Source organism: Mesoplodon mirus (genome assembly GCF_964341445.2).
Source record: "Mesoplodon mirus genome assembly, chromosome: 1".
NCBI classification, from domain to species: domain Eukaryota; kingdom Metazoa; phylum Chordata; class Mammalia; order Artiodactyla; family Ziphiidae; genus Mesoplodon; species Mesoplodon mirus.
The window spans coordinates 8,494,171-8,520,618 of NC_138976.1; the positions used below are offsets into that span (position 1 = coordinate 8,494,171).

Here is a 26,448-nt window from a genome sequence, read left to right on the forward strand (position 1 = left end):
ATAAAAAGCAATCTTAGATAACACTTGTCAAAAGGGACTCTTTATATTGTCTTCTTAATAAAACGCTGTGACAAGGCAAAAGACAAAAGACCTAGTGGTCTTATTAGTGAGGAAGAGGCATCTGCACAGGGAGCCACCATCCTGCTGCAGGGTTTGGGTGCCAAGAGAAGTGACTCCAAACAGCCTGGGAATTTGGAGCCAGATGGGCACTGCCCACTCCCAAGCTGCTACAGTAGTACCAATTATAGGCTGCAGCATGTTGCAAAAGAAAAAAAGGCCTCTCTTGCCAGGTCCCCCTGGTATTCCTCCTTCATAAGTGATGACCCATCCTCCCCCATCGCCTTACCTGGGCCTGCGAAGCCACAGGCTGCATATCTGACCCGGACTGCTGGATAATCTTACTCTAAGCTGGCTTCAGGCCACTTATCTTGGCAGAAATTCTATAGACATGAAAGGCTCAAGCCTTTACCTACGACAAATGGCAAGAAGGGAAGGCCCTGCTATGATGTCAGTTGTCCTTTACTCACTGGAGCCTCAAGTCTTCTGCAACCCAGTGTCACTAGAGTTTATGGCCGCCTTAGCAATAAACAAACAAACAAATAACAAAGCAGGGCTTCTGGATGAGAGGCATATTTTTTTCTTTGAACCCTCTAGATTTTTTTTTAATTACAAAAATAACACTTGTATGCAAAACATTTATTAAGAAGATGTTCCTTTCTTAATCATGCAAGTTAAAAAAAAAGAAAAGGAAAGAAACTACTCCTAAAAGAAACCAATAAGCAGAACAGGAAGGTGAGGTTTCATTTTCAGGGAAAGTCCTGTGAAGGTTCAGCTTCAACTTGAGTGGAGCTGGGCTGTCCCACGCGACAGCCACGCGCCACCTGTGACCACTGAGCAAGGAAATGGGGGCAGGCAAAGCGAGACGTGCATGTGTAAAACACACAACGGACTTGGAAGACTTAGTACAGATAACAAAGGATGCAGAACATCTCAATAATTTTTATGTTGATTCATGTTGAAGATAAAGTGTATTAGAATTGATTTTAACGTGGCTACTAGAAAACGTAAAATCACATACATAGCTTGCTTTACAATCTGCTCGAGGTTGGTTACACCTCAGAGCTGTCCCATCTGCCAAGAGGAACTGAGGGCCCCGGGTCGGGGTGAGGGCTGTGAAGTCCCTGGGTACTTGGCACTCTTTGCACAGGTGGGCAAAGCAGCCGCGGTGAGCAAGGGCGGCCCACCTAGGAAGAGTCGCCGCCCAGGTGTGGGTATTGGAGAAAAAGTGCACTGAGGAGGGGAGGGGAGAAGATTCCAGAAATGGTGAGGGGATCTGAGGGGACCCGATGGCAGGCACAACATCCCCACCTCCACTCCCTTTCCGCTCCCAGTTAACGGTTTGGTATCATTCCCATCACTCCTCTCTCTACGTATCTGCAACCTTTCTGTGACACACATGCAGAGAATATATAACGCTCCATGACTTGCTCTCCTCCCTAAACCACAGTCTTAGACATCTTTGTAAATCAGTAAATAAGGTACATCTTAACATGGAACATGACAGAATGAGATAACCTCATATGCTGCTTACATTTTTTAATCTTTAAATACTAAGATTATTTCATTGTTTTAGTGTGTTATTGTCTAGCCCTTTCATCTTTAAAATTTGTTTAGAAACACTTAAATGCTAGTTCCTTTAACCTTTCCCACCATTTAATTTTGTCTTTTTGCCATACCTTTACCCTTAGAGTTTCTGAGTTCTTTTTTTATACTTTCATCTAATTCTTTAGCTTCATTTTCTAACTGTTCAGATGCTGTCTCATCACTGTTAATTTTAATCATTTTCCTCATTTGTTATCTTTTCTAGTCTTAACTTTCTAATTTAAAAAATGTACATTCCTCTTAATCTTCTGACATATTTTATCTTTCTTGTCTCACTATTTAAAATATTCAGCAGAGGAAGAACTTCTTGGAAAATGGCAGAGGAAGTGCTCATTTGCATAACTCCTTGGAACCCATGGAAATAAGAAAAAATAGCCCAATACATAGAAGAAAGCTCACTGAAACAAGAGAATGACCAAACTCCATGCTATAATTCTGAAGATCTGCTGTATACAATTAATCGTGGACAGACTGAAAGCGAACATCAAGGTCTACCTAGCTTATGTAACGTGAGGGAAATGGGCAAGAATGTCCTAAAGGCCGACAGTGCCCGATCTGGAGGGCTGAGGCCTGGAAGCATGGGCAGCACTGAGCAGAAGCTGCTTGTTCTTTGTTTTTCACTGCCCCAGCTTTTTAACAAGAAGGGGTGGCCTAATCGGAGGAAAAGCTGAAGGAGAGAAGGAAAAGTATATCTTAAGAGCCATTTGAACCTCCTGAAAGATATTAACCAATTACATTTGAACCCACTAAAAGAAGGTCCACGAATCATGGGAAATCGCACTGACCCAGACCCTCTTTGGAGGAGGCTGTCTGCCCTGAAGTGGGTGGGGGGGGTGCTGAAAATTTAAGGAGAGTCCTGCCACGGGGTCACATTCACCACAGGCACAGGGGACTCTGCAGACAGGAGGGCAGGCATGGGGAGAGAGTACAACCAGATGGCACGTTCCCACTGTCTCTGTCCCACTTCCCAAGAAGCATCAAAGCCAGACCTCCAGCACCAGCTCTGAAAGAGAAGATTCACCATCACTCAGAGAGACAGGGAAAGGAGTCAAGGTGAATCTACCCATATTATCAGTGGGTAAACACAGACCCAGACAGAGCTGCTTCTATCCCAGATGAACATGCAGGAAAAAACTAGCACAGGACCTATGAAAAGAGGTTTGCAAAAGGCAGATGACAAGTACAAATGAGAAGATTTTTAACAGGAGTCCGATGAAACATATAACAGCTTTGTGTTCTCAAGAAAATGAAAGAGTAAGAACTCAAAACAAAAGATCAAATAATACATAAACAGACTTCTCAAGGTTCTAGGATAAAAATCCCAGAGTGTGACAGGAAAAGGGTTGACTCACGACGTGGAGGTGCTTTCTGGGGGTGGGCCTGAAGGGGAGGAAATGCGGGCCTCTGTGAGCGAATCTCCAGAGCGGGGGCTGTGTATGCGTGTGGTTTCTTCCTGGCCTGGGGGCAGCCCTCAGAAGCACACAGCTTACAATTTTCTCCTCTGTGACTCCCAAGCCCTCAGGGCAACTTGAGGGTTCATATCATGAGTCTAAACGGATGGAAGCAAAGAGAAATGTGGCCTCCTTCACAGTTAGCCCTCTGCTGATGGCCACGAGGACGCAGTCACTGAGAAGAACCATCCAGGAGCCCCAGATGGGGACCAGCACCTGTGGGGGCCATAGCCAGGCCTGCTGAGGCCCAGTGATGCAGCGAGAAACAGACCACGGGGGAACACAACTGTGGTACAAGTGCTGTCTGTCTCATATACTGGTAGGTAGACCCCTGAAGGCAGCAAAATGGCATAGAAGGTAACAACACGGGAAACTTCTGGGAGCCACACCCACTCCCTTGCGTTATTGACCTCCTATCCTCCTTTGGATTGTTGGCTGAAAACAACCTTAAACCAAGCACAAATCCTCATTCTTGCTTATCTGCAATGACGATCAGCATTTGGGGCCTGAGCTGGCTCAGTAGCCAAGGGAGCAGTAACCCCTACAGAGCTGGGGTCAGCGGGAAGACAAATCCCTTCTGTCCCCAAATCGAAACTGCCCCTCCCGCACGCCGTCACTCCCCATCTTGCAGCATTCTTCCTCCGTGGCGCTCACCAGTTATGTGTTTGTTTATTGGTACACTGTCTGCCTCCCGCCCTCCCTCCACTGGAATGTTAGGTCCATGAGAGCAGGGGCCCCATCTGCCTTGTTCACGGTCTACGCCCAGTGCCTAGCACAGAGAAGGGCTCAGTAAATATGTTTGTTTGTTTTTTTAAATAAATAAACTTATTTGTTTATTTTTGGCTGCGTTGGGTCTTTGTTGCTGCGCACGGGCTTTCTCTAGTTGCGGCGAGTGAGGTCTACTCTTCGTTGTGGTGCGCGGGTTTCTCACTGCGGTGGCTTCTCTTGTTGCGGAACACGGGCTCTAGGAGTGCAGGCTTCAGTAGTTGTGGCATGCAGCCTCAGTAGTTGTAGCTCGTGGGCACTAGAGCACAGGCTCAGTAGTTGTGGCGCACGGGCTTAGTTGCTCCACGGCACGTGGGATCTTCCCAGACCAGGGCTCGAACCCGTGTCCCCTGCATTGGCAGGCGGAATCTTAACCACTGCGCCACCAGGGAAGTCCAGTAAATATATTTTGAATGAATAAGTGACTACGGGAATGCCGCAAAAATATGAGGAAAGTGTTCATATGGAATAGAGAGACTCTGTCGGGCTGTTCTGGCCCCGTTTGAAAGAGGTCGCTGGTGGCCCCAGTCAGACCGCTATGGGACCTACTCTATTTCTTTATCAACCTCTGGCAGGCAGCTGCTCTGTGAGGACTGTGACAAGTGGAGCAAAGGCAATCCATCTGCCGAGCATCAGCGCAGGCCTGAGATACGGCACTGATGCTAGGAAAGACTTCATGGCTGGTAGCTCTTCTAAAGACACTTGTCTCTCTGGTCATAAAATGCAAGACAGGCATTTATGTCCTAACTTTCATTTGTGTTAAAACTATGCAATCACCGACACTTAAGTGTTGGAAAATCCACTTCACGCTGCCACCTGAGTCTTGATTTCCCATTTTTACCTCCTCGCCTACTAAAACGGCTCCAAGATAGGCGTGCCAGGTATGTAGCCGCACACCAGTGTGTGCTACCAACTTTGGATCAGTGTGTCTTATTTATGTTTGCTGTGATTGAAGAAAGATGCTGGCTGTGGCAGATATTTTGGAACAACTTGCAAAAGTTGGAAGGCTAAGACGTAATGTCCTAACCTGCTTGGCAGTTCAGAGTTCTGGACATGATTTAGAGTCCACACTCTAAATCAGATGCACTCATGAGAGACTGGTGGGGAACGGAGCCAGGCAGATGAAGGGAGAGGACAAAGGGCATCCGCTTGCTTTTATAGATCATGACAGAGCTGTTGTGGTTCTGGAGTCAGCAGCTTCTTGATTCTCTGGCTTTCTGAGGGAGCAGGGGCAGCTTTGGGGATCAAAGTAGAGTTGGTTCTGCTGTTGGCTTAGGTGGCAGCTGCTTCTTTTTTTTAATTTTTTTTAAATAAATTTATCTTATTTATTTATTTATTTTTGACTGCATTGGGTCTTCGTTGCTGCGCACAGGCTTTCTCTAGTTGTGGCGAGCGGGGGCTACTCTTCAATGTGGTGCATGGGCTTTTCATTGCGGTGGCTTCTCTTGTTGCAGATCATGGGCTCTAGAGCGCAGGCTCAGTAGCTGTGGCGCATGGGCTTCATTGCTCCGTGGCATGTGGGATCTTCCCGGACCAGGGCTTGAATCTGTGTCCCCTGCATTGGCAGGCGGATTCTCAACCACTGCACCACCAGGGAAGCCCTGCAGCTGCTTCTTGATAGATCAGCTTCTTGTTATGCAGTGGCAGCCTCCCTGATCAGTGCAGAGCACAGTGGTCCTGGGGGCAGGAGTTGTGACTGGGAGCTCAGACTAGAATCTGCTCTCTGGCCCTGCCAACAATTCTGTAAGCACGTAATTTCCATATCACTATTATATCTCATTCTGTTTCTACCAGGTAAAGTTGATTCTGTCGTCTGCAACAGATTACTGACCGATAGGCCTTATATAGTGATGTCTGTCCAACTGGGTTTTGAGCTTAACAGTTCGTGTGACCCTGTGCAGAGTGCAGAGTACGAACAATCTTCTTCTGGTGGGAGCAGTGGTATAACCTCCAGCGGGCAAGAAAAAGAGACTATGTACTTTGATGGGAAGACATTTTGCCGTGTGAGTTTAAAAGAGAGCTTGCTCAAAGCACTAGGCATTTCTGTTCCAATCAGCAAAGAGGTGCTGAAGGGCAACCAAAAGAACACACACTAATTGCGGACGCTTCTAAGGTCACTGCTACGCTGGAGCAGTGACTGTGAGATCACTACCCCCGACCTGCTTTTGTGTTGTCTTGAGCCTTTCCAGGTGTGTCACCTAAAATTGTTATATCCAAAAGTGCACTGAAAACACAGAAGAGTTGAGAAATACTAGTCTAAATTATAGATGGTTTAACCGCCAGTAACAAAAATTTTACTGCATTTGAAGTAGCCATGTTAGCTTGGGGCACACTGACTGCTGGAATGTACTTTTCGCGTATTGAGTCCAGTCTGTTTTAGTATCCCTCGTACCCACTGTGATTTTAGGTCTAGCCCTGGGCCATGCACAGAGTGGGCCTGATTCCTTTTTCATACGACACCCTTTCAAATGTGGGAGGGCAGCTTTTATATCCTCTGTGAATTTTCTCTTTTTCAAGTAAAACACCCCCTCTCCCTACTGAAATCTTTTTTTCTTTACTGGACCATTCCCATCAGACATAAATATCTTTATAAAACAAAAGCAGAACACCCCAAACCAGAACCAAATAAAACAGTTTTTCAACTCACATCCCTTCCACCCCTGCGAAAAGCTGACTAGGTTCACTGTTTCCAGTTCCTGTCCTTCCATTATCTCTCAAAGCCAGTCCAGTGCGACTTTCATCCTTACTGTTCCAAAGGACAGCTCTTGTCAAAGGCCACCTATGACCCACATGATGCTAAACCAATGGTCAATTCTTGGCTCTCCACTGGGTGACCCAGCAGCAATATTTGACACAAAAAAATCATTCCCTCTTTCTGTTTATTTTAAAAATGTTTATTTACACTAATTCCTCCCCCCCCCCATTAAATTACATCATGTATCCATGACACAATGGTTTCACATATAAGTTTCAAAGTCTAACTTTTACTTGGGATTTATATGAACAGTTAACCTAAGTCCATCAAATCATAGGCATCCTTCCCACTAACAGTTTATTTATTGATTCCGATTTCCTAAAGTCTCCTGGTATCCCTACATTTTTTCCCACAAATTTTTTACCTTTCCCTATTTCACTATGATTCATAGTCACATTAAAGAACAAAACAAAAACCTGGATGCATTCTTTCAAACATTTCCCACCTGAGGGTCCATATCTACACTATCCAATAAGGCAGCCACAAATGACACGTGGCTCTTGAGCACTTAAAATGTGGCTTCTCTGAAATACAAAGGATCATGAGAGATTACTACAAGCAACTATATGCCAATAAAATGGACAACCTGGGGCTTCCCTGGTGGTGCAGTGGTTGAGGGTCCGCCTGCCGATGCAGGGGACACAGGTTCGTGCCCCGGTCCGGGAAGATCCCACATGCCGCAGAGCGGCTGGGCCCGTGAGTCATGGCCGCTGAGCCCGCGTCCGGAGCCTGTGCTCCGCAGCGGGAGAGGCCACGACAGTGAGAGACCCACGTACCGCAAAAAAAAAAATAAAATAAAATAAAAAAATAAAGGACAACCTGGAAGAAATGGACAAGTTCCTCTTAGAAAAGCACAACCTTCCAAGACTGAACCAGGAAGAAATAGAAAATACGAACAGACCAATCACAAGCACTGAAATTGAAACTGTGATTAAAAATCTTCCAACAAACAAAAGTCCAGGACCAGATGGCTTCACAGACAAATTCTATCAAACATTTACAGAAGAGCTAACACCTATCCTTCTCAAACTCTTCCAAAATATAGCAGAGGGAGGAACACTCCCAAACTCATTCTACGAGTCCACCATCACCCTGATACCAAAACCAAACAAAGGTGTTACAGAAAAAGAAAACTACAACACAATATCTCTAAGGAACATGGATGCAAAAATCCTCAACAAAATACTAGCAAACAGAATCCAACAGCACATTAAAAGGATCATACACCATGATCAAGTGGGGTTTATCCCAGGAATGCAAGGATTCTTCAATATATGCAAATCAATCAATGTGATACACCATATTAACAAATTGAAGGATAAAAACCATATGATAATCTCAATAGATGCAGAAAAAGTTTTTGACAAAATTCAACACCCATTTATGATAAAAACTCTCCAGAAACTAGGCATAGAGGGAACTTACCTCAACATAATAAAGGCCATATATGACAAACGCACAGCCAACATCGTTCTCAATGGTGAAAAACTGAAACCATTTCCTCTAAGATCAGGAACAAGGTAAGGTTGCCCACACTCTCTTATTCAACACAGTTTTGGAAGATTTGGCCACAGCAATCAGAGAAGGAAAAGAAATAAAAGGAATCCAAAGTGGAAAAGAAAAAGTAAAACTGTCTCTGTTTGCAGATGACATGATACTATACATAGAGAACCTAAAGATGCTACCAGAAAACTATTAGAGCTAATCAATGAATTTGGTAGAGTAGCAGGATACAAAATTAATGCACAGAAATCTCTTGCATTCCTATACACTAATGATGAAATATCTAAAGAGAAATTAAGGAAACACTCCCATTTACCACTGCAGCAAAAAGAATAAAATACCTAGGAATAAACCTACCTAAGGAGACAAAAGACATGTATGCAGAAAACTATAAGACACTGATGAAAGAAATTAAAGACGATACAAACAGGTGGAGAGATATACTATGTTCTTGGATTGGAAGAATCAACATTGTGAAAATGACTATACTACCCAAAGCAATCTACAGATTCACTGCAATCCTATCAAACTACCAATGGCATTTTTCACTGAATTAGAACAAAAAATCACACAATTTGTATGGAAACACAAAAGACCCCGAATAGCCAAAACAATCTTGAGAAAGAAAAATGGAGCTGGAGGAATCAGGCTCCCAGACTTCAGACTATACTACAAAGCTACAGTAATCCAGACAATATGGTACTGGCACAAAAACAGAAATATATATCAATGGAACAGGATAGAAAGCCCAGAGGTAAACCCACGCACGTATGGTCACCTTATCCTTGATAAAGGAGGCAAGAATATACAATGAAGAAAAGACAGCCTCTCCAATAAGTGGTGCTGGGAAAACTGGACAGCTATATGTAAAAGAATGAAATTAGAACACTCCCTAACACCATACACAAAAATAAACTCAAAATAGATTAAAGACCTAAATGTAAGGCCAGACACTATAAAATTCTTAGAGGAAAACATAGGCAGAACACTCTATGACATAAATCACAGCAAGATCCTTTTTGACCCACCTCCTAGAGAAATGGAAATAAAAACACAAATAAACAAATGGGACCTAATGAAACTTAAAATCTTTTGCATAGCAAAGGAAAACATAAACAAGATGAAAAGACAACCCTCAGGATGGGAGAAAATATTTGCAAATGAAGCAACTGACAAAGGATTAATCTCCAAATATATAGGCAGCTCATGCAGCTCAATATCACAAAAACAAACAACTGAATCCAAAAATGGGCAGAAGACCTAAATAGACATCCCTCCAAAGAAGATATACAGATTGCCAACAAACATATGAAAGGATGCTCAACATCACTAGTCATTAGAGAAATGAAAATCAAAACTACAATGAGGTATCACCTCACACCAGTTAGAATGGCCATCATCAAAAAATCTACAAACAATAAATGCTGGAAAGGGTGTGGAGAAAAGGGAACCCTCTTGCACTGTTGGTGGGAATGTAAATTGATACAGCCACTATGGAGAACAGTACGGAGGGTCCTTAAAAAACTAAAAATAGAACTACCATATGAGCCAGCAATCCCACTCCTGGGCATATACCCTGAGAAAACCATAATTCAAAAAGAGTCATGTACCAAAATGTTCATTGCAGCTCTATTTACAATAGCCAGGACATGGAAGCAACCTAAGTGTCCATCATCGGATGAATGGATAAAAAAGATGTGGCACATATATACAATGGAATATTACTCGGCCATAAAAAGAAAAAAAATTGAGTTATTTGTAGTGAGGTGGATGGACCTAGAGTCTGTCATACAGAGTGAAGTAAGTCAGAAAGAGAAAACCAAATACCATATGTTAACAAATATATATGGAATCTACAAAAAAAAATGGTTCTAGTGAACCTAGGGGCAGGACAGGAATAAGGACACAGACATAGGGAATGGACTTGAGGACATGGAGAGGGGGAAGGTTAAGCTGGGACGAAGTGCAAAGGTAGCATTGACATATATACACTACCAAAAGTAAAATAGATAGCTAGTGGGAAGCAGCCGCATGGCCCAGGGAGATCAGCTCGGTGCTTTGCGACCACCTAGAGGGGTGGGATAGGGAGGGTGACGCCAAGAGGGAGGGGATATGGGGATATACGTAGGCATATAGCTGATTCACTTAGTTATACAGCAGAAAGTAACAGAACACTGTAAAGCAATTATACTCCAATAAAGATGTTAAAAAAAAAATGTGGCTGCTCTGAACCAAGATGCTGAAGTGTAAAATACATACCAGATTTCAAAGACAGTACTGAAAAGAAAAGGAAATTATCTTAATTATTTTTAATATTGATTACATGTTAAAATGATAATATTTTGGATATATTGAGTTAAACAAAATAAACTATTGAAATTCATTTCATTTTTTTTTCACTTTTTAAAATATGGCCACTAGAAAATCTTAAATTCCATATGTAATTCTACACACTTGCTATCACCAGAAGAAGCCACTTACTTCGTTTTACTAAACATCCATGAATATCCTAGATATCTTTCCAAGTCAGAATACAGATTGGTATCAGTCTTTTTAACAGATGACTAGCATCGTATTGACACATTCCTGTTGGACTTTTTTTTACACTTTTACAAGCAGTCCTACAGTGAACAGCCTTCTATATACAGCTTCTTGGGCAGCCACACCTCATTGCTAACTCATATTTGCCTCCTGTCCTCTAAGATCGTAGCTCTAGAGACAACCACATGTGTGGTTCAGACTTTCCAACACCTCTACACTTGCGTGCTGCTTTAAAAATTTTTTCCCCAGGAAAACCAGCAGTGAGTCTCACTGTACAGGCCAAATCTCCTGATTTTCCTACAGCATCGTTTGTCAGACTTCATCTCTGTTCAGATCTTCAGCTCTGGAAACCAGACAACCAAATATAATTTCTCATATTAACCTTCTAAAGCAAAACTAATTTGACTATTGTCTTCCTCCAAGAAAGGAATCTGGTTTGTATTAACTCAAACTCTTAGTGAATAATAAAAGTTGTTTTTTTCCCTTCTCTTAGGAGAACAGACATAATATGAAAATTAATTTTCTCTGTTGGCCCTAAGAGCCCATTATGTCAGCCTGATACAAGACAGCTCCCAATAGCCTTTCTCAGGAAGTCTGCTGTTTTTCCAAAAGAAAATTGACAGCTGCAGATCTATTTGTGATTAAATACTTAAGGGCCTGACACACAAAAAAAGAATAATGACATAATATAGAGGGACAAAGGCTGTGAAAACAGCTCACATTAAAATGCTTGTTTACAAGCATCGGGGAAAAAAAGTCTCCTGAAAAAAAAAGAAAAAAGAAAAAAAAAATCTAAGAATCTAAGAGTCAGGAGAAACATAAGGAAGAAGAAAAGAAGGCAACCAAATGCATAATGGATAACTGTTCTTTTCTGATTCTATCTTGGCCTGGAAAGCCATCTTTAGGAACACGAAAGCATTTGTCTTGGCATCAAATTTGTTCTCACAAGGCGTGAGTTATATGCATTACTAATAAGGAAGCCGCTATGTAGGAAGCAATATCTGGGAAAGTGGAAAATATGTTTTCCATTTGTAATTCAAAATCTTCTGTCTATGTAGGGCTCTTCCCTCTCTGTGGCTAAACATAGTAAGCATAATTTAACCACTCAGCTAAGGTAGCCTTTTACAATGAGTACTAAAAAATGCAGAAATCCCATTCTGTGACTCTAGGGTGACATCTGGGTATCTATAATTTGGAAAATTTAATGGCACTATTTTTGGGCAGGGGGGCAATCCAGTATCCATTCCCCTTCTTCTGGTAATAGTACTATGATTTTTCCTTTGGGGAATCACTTCCTTGTGGTCTCTATGAAGTGATCTAACCCCTCAGTTCTCGGTTGGGCACATGACCCAGGCCCAGCCAATTAGCATGTTTTACCCCCTTCTGGCCAAAATGATTGGTTCACAGATGAGCAGAGAACCCAAGAGATCCAACGAATGTCAAGCCTGGGACGTGCTCTAGAACCTTTGAGAAAGAGGTAATATCTTCCTGCTGGGATTGTCCATTGATAGAAAGTGAACCTGGACTCATTCATTTTCTTTGCCTCCAAGAGAAAAGACCTTGAGGATAAGGTCAACCCAGAAAATGAAGAAAGATTAATGATGACATTATTTGAGCACCTGGATCTATCCTCTCCTAAAGCTTGGTCTCCCCCAGCATTCTGCAGTTGCATGAACCGATGAGTCTCCTCTGCTTGCCATTCATAGCCTTTGATAATCTTTAAAAAACTTTTAACAACTGGTAAGGCACTAATCAGAAAAGGTGCAATGTGTTACTAGTCCTGTTTGTAGCTGAAGGAGAACTGTTCAATGGTGATTACAACTGGGTAGCCAGGAGTAGGAATCACTTGACCACAATCCAAGCCACCACTTTTCACCTGGTATCAGAGCCACAGGCATTGCCTCCTGCAAGTGGCTATGAAAGCAGAGTTATGAATGACGGCTGGTAAGTATAATGAGGCGAGATTTGACTTCACTATTAGGGAAAGATAATAGAGTTGCCCAATAACAAAAAGGCCTGCAGTAGTGGGTTCCCTGACCTTAGATGTAATAAGCAGAAGTTGGATGACCAGCTGCAAGTGTTGTAGAACAGATTCCTGTATTATCCTAGAGGACTGGTTTTCAAAATATGTCCCTGAGCCAGCAGTACTGGTATGACTTGTGAGCTTGTTAGAAATACAGTTCATAGACCCACGCTGACCTAGGGAATCAGAATCCTGGGGGGGTGGGGGAGGGGCCGAACACAGTCTGAAGAAGCCCTCCTGGTGATTCTCATATATGTCAGGTTTGAGAACCACTATATTAGACTTGAGAGCACTGGTTCTCAAACACAGTTTCCTAAGCCCGCATACCCAGAGATTCTGATTGAGTAAATTTAGGGTTGGGCTTGAAAATTTGCATTTCTAACAAGTTCCCAGGTAATGCTGATGCCGCTGATCCGGGGACCACACTTTAAGTACCATTGTCTGAGAGGTTGACCTAAGAGATGTCTAAAGTTCCATTCAATGTTGAGATTCTTTGATCTTGAGGATTTATGCTGCAAATCCAGTCCTACTACGTTACCCTGTTAATGCTTTGGTTCACATGTGGTCTGGCTCCACGAAGTGTTGCAGCCAAAATGACACAGCTCAGCAAGAGAGGAGTACTTTAAAATAACTCAGGTTCATCACAAAGTCACAAAAGATAACAGATATATTTCTTAAAATATATCTTAGAGCAACAAAAACAATAGGGAAACCTATTAGCCACACTCAGACAAAGTAGGTGTTTCTGCACCCCCTACAGATTTTTATTCAGGCAGTCCTAACCAGTGCCCTGTGGACCTATTGTCCTTTGCCTCAATCCCTCTTTTCCTAAATCTACAGCTCAAAAAACTACAAAAAAGCAAGGCAGGACCTTGCTCTGAGGGCAGGAGAGGAGGAAAAACTGAATGGGCAAAGCTAGAATTTTAATGAGGCATGGTAAGGGAAAGGCTGAGAACCTTCACATAAACATTAATCATTTTTGTCCATAACAGTTATGATTTAGTAATGCTTTGTGCCAGACACTGTTTTTAGCACTTTGCACAAATCAGTTCACTTAAAGCTCGCATCAATATTGTGAGAGCGGTGTTACGGTCATTTTACAAATGAGTTAACCAAGGCTCGGAGGGGTTAATCAACTTGTCCAAGGCCACACACACAGCAAGCGAAAAGTCAGAAACCTGAGCCCAGGTCTGTGTCGCTCCAAAGCCCTTGTTCTTGAACACAGCCTGATATGCCTTCCTACAAAATGAGGACAAACACATCTAGGGCAAGCGGCTTCACAGCATCAGCGTCTGGCCCTATGGCCTCCAGGTTTCCCAGCTAGTCCTCCTCACTGCCACCTGCTCAGAGGCCTCTTGCCTGGGCCCCTCCTTGCTCCTTTGTGTTCATTATGTGTTGTGTCTGCCTGCCAGTTGTAGGAGCTGATACAGCACCGGTCCCCAACCCCCAGGCCGCAGACCGGTTTCAGTCCTCGGCCTGTTAGGAACAAGGCCACACAGCAGGAGGTGAGCGGTGGGTGAGCGAGCAAGGCTTCATCTGCTGCTCCCCATCGCTTGCATTACCACCTGAACCATCCGCCCCAACCCTGGTCCGTGGAAAAATTGCCTTCCACAAAACTGGTCCCTGGTGCCAAAAAGGTTGGGGACCACTGTGATAGAGGATAGTCAGCAAAGACAGTTGCCATCCTGAAATAATGCCTTTTTTGCCTTGATGTCACCAAGATGATTGAGTAAATATAGTTAAACCAGATTCTGAAAGGCCCTAAACACAAGGCAGCGGCATTTAAACTTGACACAATAGGAAATGAGAAGTAGTGGAGGACTTTTGGAGTAAGGGAGGCTAATCTGGCAACACGCCCACAAATTAGGCCAAGGCTCCCTCACCTGGCTGTCCATCACAATCACCTGCATCCCATGCCCCATTACCACCCTGGACTTTCTGGAACAATAGGCCTGGAGGAGGGACCCCCACACTTATATGGTTAAGATGTTTCACAGGTGACTGTTCTTCATTGGCCCTAAAAGTCCACGATGTCAGCCCAATACAAGACAGCTCTTAATATTTTTCACTTAAAAGTGAGATGATTTGGATTAACGGATTAAAGAAGTAATTTTTTTTTAAAGCAACAGAAGCATTAGGAGAAACTGTAGACGAACATTTATCTTTTTAAGTCACGGAGGCCTTTTTAACTAAGCATAAACAGGAGGAATAAATTAGTAGATTTGACTAAACTTAAAAAAAATGATAATAAAGTCTAACAAAAAAACACCATAAAGAAAGTTAAAAGGCAAATAATGAAGTGCAAAAAATATTTGCTACAGAAGGTGGAGTCAAGATGGCGGTGTGGGAAGACGTGGAGTTAGCGTCTCCCCACAACTAGGGCGCCTGCTGGCCGCTGGTGAGAAACTCTGACATCCAAGGAGACGGGAAGAACCCCAAAGTGAACTGGTAGGACACAGGGGGACTGACGGGGGAGGAGAAGTGGAGGCCTGACAGGATCTGCACCCGAGGCTGGGAAGATCAGGAGAGGAAGGTGTGAGGGGCCCTCCCAGGCCGGAGGAGCAGGAGAGAAGAGTGCGTTTGCCCTGCCCACTTGAGCCCAAGGAGCCTGCTGGGCTCCCAGGTGAGGTCCCCTGCCTTCTGAGACCAGGGCTGGGGGGCACGACTGGGCCCCTTCTTTTCCTTGAGCCTAAGACCTACCCCCCACAGTCTCCAGCACCTTTTCCAGCCCCGTGGGTCCTAAGCATAGGCCCTGCCCAGCACCCAAACCTTGCAAAAAAATATGTCACACATGAAGGAGCAAGGTAAAAACCTACAAACCAAATAGATAAAGAGGAAATAGGCAATCTACCTGAAAAAGAATTCAGAGTAATGATAGTAAAGATGATCCAGAATCCTGGAAATAGAATGGAGGCACGGATTGAGAAAATGTTTAAAAAGATCTGGAAGAACTAAAGAACAAACAAACAGAGATGAACAACACAATAACTGAAATGAAAAATACACTAGAAGGAATCAATAACAGAATAACTGAGGCAGAAGAACGAATAAGTGAGCTGGAAGACAAAATGGTGGAAATAACTGCTGAGGAGCAGAATAAAGAAAAAAAAATGAAAAGAATTGAAGACAATCTCAGAGACCACTGGGACAACACTAAATGCACCAACATTCGAATTATAGGGGTCCCAGAAGAAGAAGAGAAAAAGAAAGGGTCTGAGAAAATATTTGAAGAGATTATAGTCGAAAACTTCCCTAACATGGGAAAGGAAATAGTCACGCAAGTCTGGGAAGCACAGAGAGTCCCATACAGGATAAACCCTAGGAAAAACACACCAAGACACATATTAATCAAACTAACAAAAATTAAATTCAAAGAAAAAATATTAAAAGGAGCAAGGGAAAAATAAAAAATAACATACAAAGGAATCCCCATAAGGTTATGAGCTGATTTTTCAGCAGAAACTCTGCAGGCCAGAAGGGAGTGGCAGGACATATTTAAAGTGATGAAGGAGAACAACCTACAACCAAGATTACTCTACCCAGCAAGGATCTCATTCAGATTCGATGGAGAAGTCAAAAGCTTTTCAGACAAGCAAAAGCTAAGAGAATTCAGCACCACCAAACCAGCTTTACAACAAATGCTAAAGGAACTTCTCTAGATGGGAAACACAAGAGAAGAAAAAGACCCACAAAAACAAACCCAAAACAATTAAGAAAATGGCAATAGGAACATACATATCAATAATAACCTTGTAAATGGATTAAATGCCCCAACCAAAAGACACAGACTGGCTGAATGGATACAAAAACAAGATCCATATATATGCTATCTACAAGAGACCCACTTCGCACCTAGGGACACATACAGACTGAACGTGAAGGGATGGAAAAAGATATTCCATGCAAATGGAAATCAAAAGAAAGCCGGAGTAGCAATACTTGTATCAGATAAAATAGATTTAAAATAAAGACTGTTACAAGAGATAAGGAGGGACACTACATAATGATCAAGGGATTAATCCAAGAAGAAGAAATAACAATTAAATGTTTATGCACCCAACATAGGAGTACCTCAATACATAAGGCAAATGCTAATAACCATGAAAGGAGAAATCGACAGTAACACAGTAATAGTAGGGGACTTTAACACCCCACTTACACCAATGGACAGATCATCTGAACAGAAAATAAATAAGGAAACACAAGCTTTAAATGACACAAGAGACCAGATAGATCTAATTGATATTAATAGAACATTCCACCCGAAAGTGGCAGAATACACTTTCTTCTCAAGTGCACATGGAACATTCTCCGGGATAGATCACATCTTGGGTCACAAATCAAGCCTTGGAAAATTTAAGAAAGTTGAAGTCGTATCAAGCATCTTTTCTGACCACAATGCTATGAGACTGGAAATCAGTTACAGGAAAAAAAAAACTGTAAAAAACACAAATACATGGAGGTTAAACAGTGCACTACTAAATAACCAAGAGATCACTGAAGAAATCAAAGAAGAAATTTAAAAATACATAGAAACAAATGACAATGAAAACACGATGACCCAAAACCTACGGGATGCAGCAAAAGCAGTTCTAAGAGGGTAGTTTGTAGCAATACAATCTCACCTCAAGAAACAAGAAAAATCTCAAATAAACAAACTAAACCTACACTTAAAACAACTAGAAAAGAACAACAAAGAAAACCCAAAGTCAGTAGAAGGAAAGAAATCATAAAGATCAGAGCTAAATAAAGGAAATAGAAATGAAGAAAACAATAGCAAAGATCAATAAAACTAAAAGCTGGTTCTTTGAGAAGATAAACAAAATTGATAAACCCTTAGCCAGACTCATCAAGAAAAAAAGGGAGAGGACGCAAATCAATAAAAATAGAAATGAAAAAGGAGAAATCACAACTGACACTGCAGAAATACAAAGGATTTTAAGAGACTACTACAAACAACTATATGCCAGTAAAATGAACAACCAGGAAGAAATGGACAAATTCTTGGAAAGGTACAGTTTTCCATGACTGAAACACCAAGAATTAGAAAATATAAACAGACCTATCACAAGTAATGAAATTGAAACCATAACTAAAAATCTTCCAGCAAACAAAAGTCCAGGACCAGATGGCTTCACAGACAAATTCTATCAAACATTTAGAGAAGAGCTAGCACCCATCCTTCTCAAAGTCTTCCAAAATATAGCAGAGGGAGGAACACTCCCAAACTCATTCTACGAGGCCACCATCACCCTGATACCAAAACCAAACAAAGGTGTTACAGAAAAAGAAAACTACAGGACAATATCTCTGATGAACATAGATGCAAAAATCCTAAACAAAATACTAGCAAACAGAATCCAACAGCACGTTAAAAGGATCATGCACCATGATTTATCCCAGGGATGCAAGGATTCTTCAATATATGCAAATCAATCAATGTGATACGCCACATTAACAAATTAAGGAATAAAAACTATATGATCATCTCAATAGATGCAGAAAAAGCTTTTGACAAAATTCAACACCCATTTATGATAAAAACTCTCCAGAAAATGGGCATAGAGGGAACCTACCTCAACATAATAAAGGCCATATATGATAAACCCACAACAAGCATCATACTCAATGGTGAAAAACTGAAAGCATTTCCACTAAGATCAGGAACAAGACAAGGATGTTCACTCTCACCACTCTTATTCAACATAGTTTTGGAAGTCCTAGCCACAGCAATCAGAGAAGAAAAAGAAATAAAAGGAATACAAATTGGAAAAGAAGAAGTAAAGCTGTCACTGTTTACTGATGACATGACACTATACATAGAAAATCCTAAAGATGCCACCAGAAAACTACTAGAACTAATCAATGAATTTGGTAAGGTTGGAGGATACAAAATTAATGCACAGAAATCTCTGGCATTCCTATAAACCAACAACAAAAGATCAGAAAGAAAAACTAAGGAAACACTCTTATTTACCATTGCAACAAAAAGAATAAAATACCTAGGAATAAACCTGCCTAAGAAGGTGAAAGACTTGTACTCAGAAAACTATAAGACACTGATGAAAGAAATCAAAGATGACATAAACAGATGGAGAAATATACCATGTTCTTGGATTGGAAGAATGAATATTGTGAAAATGACTATACTACCCAAAGCAATCTACAGATTCAATGCAATCCCTATCAAACTATCTATGGCATTCTTCACAGAATTAGAACAAAAAATTTTACAATTCGTATGGAAACACAAAAGACCCCGAATAGCCAAAGCAATCTTGAAAAAGAAAAACAGAGTTGGAGGAATCAGGCTCCCTGACTTCAAACTAAACCACAAAGCTACAGTAATCAAGACAGTATGGTACTGGTACAAAAACAGAAATATAGGGCTTCCCTGGTGGCACAGTGGTTGAGAGTCCACGTGCCGATGCAGGGCACGCGGGTTCGTGCCCCTGTCCGGGAAGATCCCACGTGCCGCAGAGCGGATGGGCCTGTAAGCCATGGCCGCTGAGCCTGCGTGTCTGGAGCCTGTGCTCCGCAACGGGAGAGGCCACAACAGTGAGAGGCCCGCGTACAGCAAAAAAAAAAAAAAAAACAAAACAAAACAGAAATATAGATCAATGGTACAAGGTAGAATGCCCACAGAAAAATCCACGCACATATGGGTACCTAATTTATGACAAAGGAGGCAAGAACATACAATGGAGAAAAGACAGCCTCTTCAATAGGTGGTGCTAGGAAAACTGGACAGCTACATGTAAAAGAAGAAATTAGAACACTCCCTAACACCATACAAAAAAATAAACTCCAAATGGATTAAAGACTTAAATGTAACACCAGGCACTATAAAACTCTTAGAGGAAAACATAGGAAAAACACTCTTTGACATAAACCACAGCAAGATCTTTTTTGACCCACCTCCTAGAGTAATGAAAATAAAAACAAAAATAAACAAATGGGACTTAATTAAATTTAAAAGCTTTTGCACAGCAAAGGAAACCATAAACAAGACAAAAAGACAAACCTCAGAATGGGAGAAAATATTTGCCAATGAAACACCAGACAAAGGATTAATCTCCAAATATACAAACAGCTCATGGAGCTCAATATCAAAAAAACAAACAAACCAGTTAAAAAATGGGTGGAAGAAAAAAAAAAAAGAAAAAAAAATGGGTGGAAGACCTAAATAGACATCTCCCCAAGGAAGACATACAGATGGCCAAGAGGCACATGAAAAGATGCTCAACATCACTAATTATTAGAGAAATGCAAATCAAAACTACAATGAGGTATCACCTCATGCCAGTCAGAATGGCCATTATCAAAAAATCTAGAAACAATAAATGCTGGAAAGGGTGTGGTGAAAGGGAACCCTCCTGCACTGTTGGTGGGAACGTAAATTGATACAACCACTATGGAAAACAGTATGGAGGTTCCTTAAAAAATTACAAACAGAACTACCATATGACTCAGCAATTCCACTATTGGGGCATATTCCCTGAGAAAACCATAATTCAAAAAGGGTCATGTACCACAATGTTCATTGCAGCTCTATTTACAATAGCCAGGACATGGAAGCAACCTAAGTGTCCATCGACAGATGAATAGATAAAGAAGATGTGGCACATATATACAATGGAATATTACTCTGCCATAAAAAGAAACAAAATTGAGTTATTTGTAGTGAGGTGGATGGACCCAGAGTCTGTCATACAGAGTGAAGTAAGTCAGAAAGAGAAAAACAAATACCGTATGCTAACGCATATATATGGAATCTAAAAAAAAAATGGTACAGATGAACCTAGTTGCAGTGCAGGAATAAAGAGGTAGACATAGAGAATGGACTTGATGACATGGGGTGGGAGGGCGAAGCTGGGACGAAGTGAGAGTAGCATCGACATATATACACTACCGAATGTAAAACAGTTGGCTGGTGGGAAGCAGCAGCGTAGCACAGGGAGATCGGCTGGGTGCTTTGCGATGACCTAGAGGGGTGGGATAGGGAGGATGGGAGGGAGGCTCAGGAGGGAGGGGATATGGGGACATGTGTATTCATATGGCTGATTCGCTTTGTTGTGCAATAGAAACTAACACAGTATTGTGAAGCAATTATACTCCAATAAAGATCTATTAAAAACAAATTAGGGCTTCCCTGGTGGCGCAGTGGTTGAGAGTCCGCCTGCCGATGCAGGGGACACGAGTTCATGCCCCGGTCCGGGAAGATCCCACATGCCGCAGAGCGGCTGGTCCTGTGAGCCATGGCCGCTGAGCCTACGCATCCGGAGCCTGTGCTCCACAACGGGAGAGGCCACAACAGTGAGAGGCCCGCGTACCACAAAAAAACAAAACAAAACAAAAAAAACAAATTAAAGTAGCTGAAAAAAAATTTGCTACATATTTGACAAAAAAATTAATTCCCTTAATAAATAAAAAGTGCTTCAATTCAATAAGGAAAAGATAAATATTCCAAAGGAAAACTGGACAAAGTACATTATATGTATTTCATTTGAAGAAGAAATACAAATTATGAATAAATGTGAGAAAAAAGTTTCACCTCACTACTAAACATGGAAATTCAAATTAAAACAAGATATCGCTTTGGCCAATGTTTATAAATGATAATGCCTAGCAGTGAGGATGAGAAAAAACAGGCACGTTTGTATGCTCTTGGGAGAACTATAAACTGGCACAACTTTCTGGTGGGCAATTTGGCCTTATGCTTCAAAAGCCTTTAAAATGTTCATTTTCTGGGATCCAATAATCTCTATCACTTCTATGAATTTATCTTAAGGAGATGATTACCTCTTACAGACTCATACACAGACTAATGTACATGGATTCAATGTGTCTTTAGTACGAGTAAGAAACTGGTAATAAAGTGCATGTACAATAATAAAGGATGGGTTAAATACATTGTCTTCCAACAAACAAATTATTTTTATAATCACAAAAATGGTAATCATTATTTCTATGGTTTATATAATAATATCATGGAGTGTTAAATAGAGGGAAACACCTTTGGAGGCCAAGAAGTCATTTAGTCTTTCAGGTGTAACATCACGAAGACAAAGGAGGGGGTGGTAAAAGTGAGAGTTCAGAGGAAGAGAGAAATTTTCTAAACCAGTGCTGTGCAATATTGGAAACATTAGTCATATGTGGCTATTTAAAGTTAAATAAAATTTAAAATTCATTGCCTTAGTTGCATGAGCCATATTTCAAGAGCTCAATACCCACAGGTGGCTAGTGGTCACAGTATCAGACAGGATGGGCTATAGAATGCCTCCATTATCAGAGAAAGTTCTGTTGGACAGTGCTGCTCTAAACATTCTACCTCAGGCCTGGATCCAGCTTTTGACTCATCTCTTCAGCCTCATCTCTTGGTGCACTTTCCATCCTTCATGCTCCAGCAACAAGAGTGTAAGCATCAGAAGGGCAGAGACCATATCTGCCTGGTGCTCCCGGTCTAGTGGGGGAGAGGTGTTATCCGGGTAATTATACACAGTGGTGTGTGGACTAGCAGTCAATGTGTAGATTGTTGATACAGCACAGAGCTCAGGTTGGGGTTCAGGGAAGACTTCCCAGAGGAGGGGTTGGCGTTACCCAAAAAGTAAAGACAAGACTATTCTAAGTAGAGAAAAGAGCATGGTATGAGTAAAGGCACAGATGAGAGCACAGCATAAGGGAATAATTACCAGCTGGTCAGGCATTTATTCAAGAGATAGTAAATGCCTGTGATGGGCCCGGCCTGAGCCAGCCTCCGAGGACAGAGCAGTGAACAGCTATGGTCCCTGTCCTCAGGATGCTTATACTCTCATCAGGTACTTCTGAAGCACCAAGGGTGAGGTGAGGTGACAAGGGCCTGGCATCTCATATTAAGGGTCCTGTTTTTTATCCTAGCAATTGAACCCTCTTTTCTGCCACAGGGAGGGCCAGAGTCCTATCTTTCTCCCCTTCCTTTTTGCCCCAGTCCCCATCGCGGCCCTGGGAGACGGAGAGCTCCTGGGAGGGGGGAGGGGAGGTAAGACATGGGAGGGGCACAGTGGACAGTGCAGTAAGACTCTTCCAGCGGCCAATGAGAATGTGGATTTGAGACGTGGAAGAATAAAGATGGGAAGTGTGGTTGGGGGGCTGCTGGAGTATTCTAGAAGGGACCAGGTACTGAAAAATGGGAGGGCTCACTTCAGCGACGTTGGAGCGGGAGAAGACACTCCAAGTTAAGGAAATGCCCTCTGAGGGAAGGAATCTCGCCAAGCAGAGGGAGCGCCACCGAGCGCGGCGGGAGAGGGCGTGTCTTCCAGGCAAGGTTCCAGGGAGAAGAAGGACCCGGACACATCAGGCGAGTTCCCCAAGCCAAAGGAAGCGGGCGGGAGGGGCACGGGCACCCCTGTCAGAGGAAAGGCATCGGCGGGTCAGAGGGGCAGGAGGGGCCGGGCATGTCGGGGCCAGCGGCCAGGATGGGCGGGGCCATGAGGCAGCAGGTGTGCGTTATCTGGGGAGCCAGGCTAGGAAGGCTGGAGCTGGCCTGGGTCCTGGGGCAGCTCAGAGGGACTCCCCGGGGAGGGAGACCTACCTCCCTTGGACTTTAGGGGGGCTATTTCTCGACCTTGTCCTTGAGCATTTACAAGAGGCGGGCAGGGCAAATTCTCCACAGCCCGAAGTCCGCCCAGAGCCACGGCTTTGCTCGGGGCCTGACAAGGGACCGACGCTTTGGGGGCGTCTCAACGGCGCTTTGGACCCGTCCAGTCGGGTCTGGATTCCCGACTCTCGTCAGGTGCTTCTCTGGGGCAACCCCCTCCCGCACTTGCCGCTCGGACAGCCCAGCCCCCTTCGACTCCCGGCCGCTGTGCTCGGGCTCCTCGCCAGATCTCTTCAGACCACCACCCCAGCCGAGACCCCTCCCCCCGCCGCGACCTCGCGGCCCTCGGTCCCCTCAGACGGCCACCCCCCACGTGGCCGGCTCCCCACTTCCGCCCCTCCCGGCCGCACCCCTCCCGGGCCGCTATACCTGGGGCTCTCGAAGCTGCACCCCCTGCGCCGCAGCGCCGCCCTCTTCTGCCGCAGGAGCGCAGCAGCCGCCCCGCCGGGCTCTGGCTCCATCGCCCCGGGCGGGGGCCGCGGGCTCGGGTGCACTCGGGTGGGCTCGGGCCTCGGCGGGGCTCGGCGGGCCGCTCGGCTCGCGCGCCGCAGCCCACGCCCCGCCCCGCGCGCCTCTGCCCGGCCTACGCCCCGCCCTGGCTCCGCCCCTAACTTCGGTCCAGCCGCTCCGTGCCCCTCGGCGGGATCTAGTCCCCGCCCTGGACCCGCCCCAAGGCTCAGTCCCGCCCACTGTGCTCCTCAGCCAGGTCCAGACCCTGCCCAACCCCGCCCCGAACTGCGGCCCAGCCCACTCCGCGCCTCTCAGCCAGGTCCAGACCCCACCCCAGCTCCGCCCCGGACTCCAGCCACGCCCCTCCCGCACAGACCTCGCGGGGTTCCCTGTGCGGGCTGTCAGCACCTCTGCTAGGCCCACAAGCCTAAAAGCCACCCCGTCCTCAGCTCCGTACAGTCCACGGCCCCTCCCCTCCCGCTCCGTGGCCCTCAGCACCGACCCAGGCCCCACCTACGTACCCTCCCACTACTGAGCTCTCGCGCGCGGCCTCCGCCCTCACCCCAAGGGTCGGCTCCTCAGAGAGTCGCCCCTCCACATCTCAGTACCTCTCGGCCCTTTCTAACGTAGCACCGTCCCCTCTTAGGGCCGCCTTTCCCCGTGCCCCAACCATAGGCAAGGCCCTGCTTTTTCTCTCGAAAGCGCCCTCTCTCCTCGCCTCGACAGTGCCGGCCAAGCTCAAGCTCCCAGCCCTGCTCAACCCAGCCCGGACAGTCCCCGCCCACAGCACCGCCTCCGCATGTGGCCCCGCCCAGTCCACCTCACCTCCGCGGGTGCCCTGGCCCTGGCCTGCTGGCCACATTCCCGGGTATGATGCCGGCCCTCGAGGCTAATTAGGAATTCTACCGTAGAGTCTGCGTTAGCTCGCCGATCTCTCCATCCATCAAAAGGAGGTACTGCTTTCTCCAAGTGTTGTTTGTGGTGCCTATCGCAGTGAGGCTGAGGGGCTGGAGCTTTGCAGGCTACCAGTTGTGAGCTGGTCTTGACTTCATCACTTTCCTGCACCGTCAGATGCATCCATCTCACAGCCCTCGAACACTGCCCTGGGACTGAGGGCAGCGACCCCATCCGGGTAAAGCTGTGGGTCACTGTACCATCTAAGTCGTGAGGAGCAGGTGAGCTAGGGCCCCTCAATCAGCGGGGCTTGTCATAGCTAGGGAGGTGTGGCCATACTGGCCCGAACCGGGGTGGTGGAGCAGAGGCTGCGGAGTGTGTGTGCAGGAGCCTAAGCTTGGAGAATCGGCCACCGCAGCTTTGGAAGGCACTAGCTGGGAAGCTGAGGCAGGCGGGGCCAGGGGTGCCCATGATCATCTTGGATCATGTCACCCCCTGGTGCACACTCCCTCAATAACTTCAAGGTGCTTTCCCAGAAGGCCTGGACTCCTCCACTGCCGGACATTCCAGCAGAGAAGCCAGTCTGGAGGGAGAATGCAGGGGAGAGAAATGATGTAGGGGGCTTCCCATTTCTCCTTCCTGCCGCTTGAGACTTCACCTTCGTCCTCCCCTCAGGTTTTCATGGGACAATCCTTGTAAGACAGTGCCCCCTCTTCTCTTAAGCAAGCCAGAGTGGGTTTCTGGGTTTTGCCTAGCATCATGAACTCCCCTCAACACATCTTTTCAGACTGGGATCCCACTGCTCCCCCAAATCCTTTACTGAGACTGGGTTGCTTGCCTCCCCATATTATCCTGCTCCTTTTCTTCTGTCTTCCTGCCTCTCCCACCCACCATGTGTTCAGCGATCTCTGAAATGACTCTCCAAATGCCCCTGCCCTCTAAAGCTTCCCCCAATCCCCCAGGTGCCTCCCCGGAGTGCCCACAGCACTGACTCCGCCCCTCCCTGAGGGCACTGCTCCTGTATGTCATCTATGTTCTAGTAACCTCTTAGCTGAGCGCCCATACCTCCTTCACGTCTCTGTCTGGCACAGCAACTGTTGGCTAAATAAATGCATGTGACTTTAATAAATTGAGCAATATTCATTGGAAAACATTTAATTTCAAAGTAAACAAAAATGTTTACACTAAACTATTTAATTAGTGAAACAATTATCATCAGTGTAACAAGCTGAAAAATACAGCAACTTGATACAAGACTGAGGTAACAAAATACTTCACCAAAAATCTAAAGAATCCCACAGAGGGCTGATGTTCAGTGGTTACTGTAGATGAGACAATTCACAAGAATTAGGGAAAGTCCTTACTCAACTGCATGCAGGGGGTCTGCCGGGAGAAAAGACAGCCCAGGAGAGTGCAACAGACTGAACAAGAGACAAATTAAAATGTAAAAACTGATGTTCAACTTACTTTGAATAATACATAAGAAATTGAAAACTACTCTCTATGCAACATTTTGAATGCTAAGTGGAAAACCATGCATTTTGGCACAAAATTTATTGAAGATTATACCATACTAATAAATTAATCACTATTGTTTCATTATTGAATGGTCACAGTCATTCAGAAATGGATAAAGAGATGAGTGGTTATAGAACCGACAGATGATCCATCGCTGCTGCTGCGAGCAGGGGTTTCGGGGCTGCCCGTGGCGCACACACACTTGTGCAGCACCAGCGGCGAGGGGGTCCATGGGACGAGTTCTCGACAC

The 26,448-nt window shown here is 44.4% G+C and overlaps 1 protein-coding gene across 1 annotated transcript in view; it reads right to left on the bottom strand.

The window, feature by feature from the left end:
• Nucleotides 1-23,818, bottom strand: part of GARNL3 (GTPase activating Rap/RanGAP domain like 3) — a 154,317-nt gene extending 130,499 nt beyond the window's left edge. The window contains exon 1 of the mRNA XM_082622306.1: nucleotides 23,706-23,818. Coding sequence (XP_082478432.1) covers nucleotides 23,706-23,797 — 92 coding nt within the window. The 5' untranslated portion in view covers nucleotides 23,798-23,818. The remainder of the gene's footprint in view (nucleotides 1-23,705) is intronic.
• Between the last annotated feature and the right edge of the window lie 2,630 nt (nucleotides 23,819-26,448).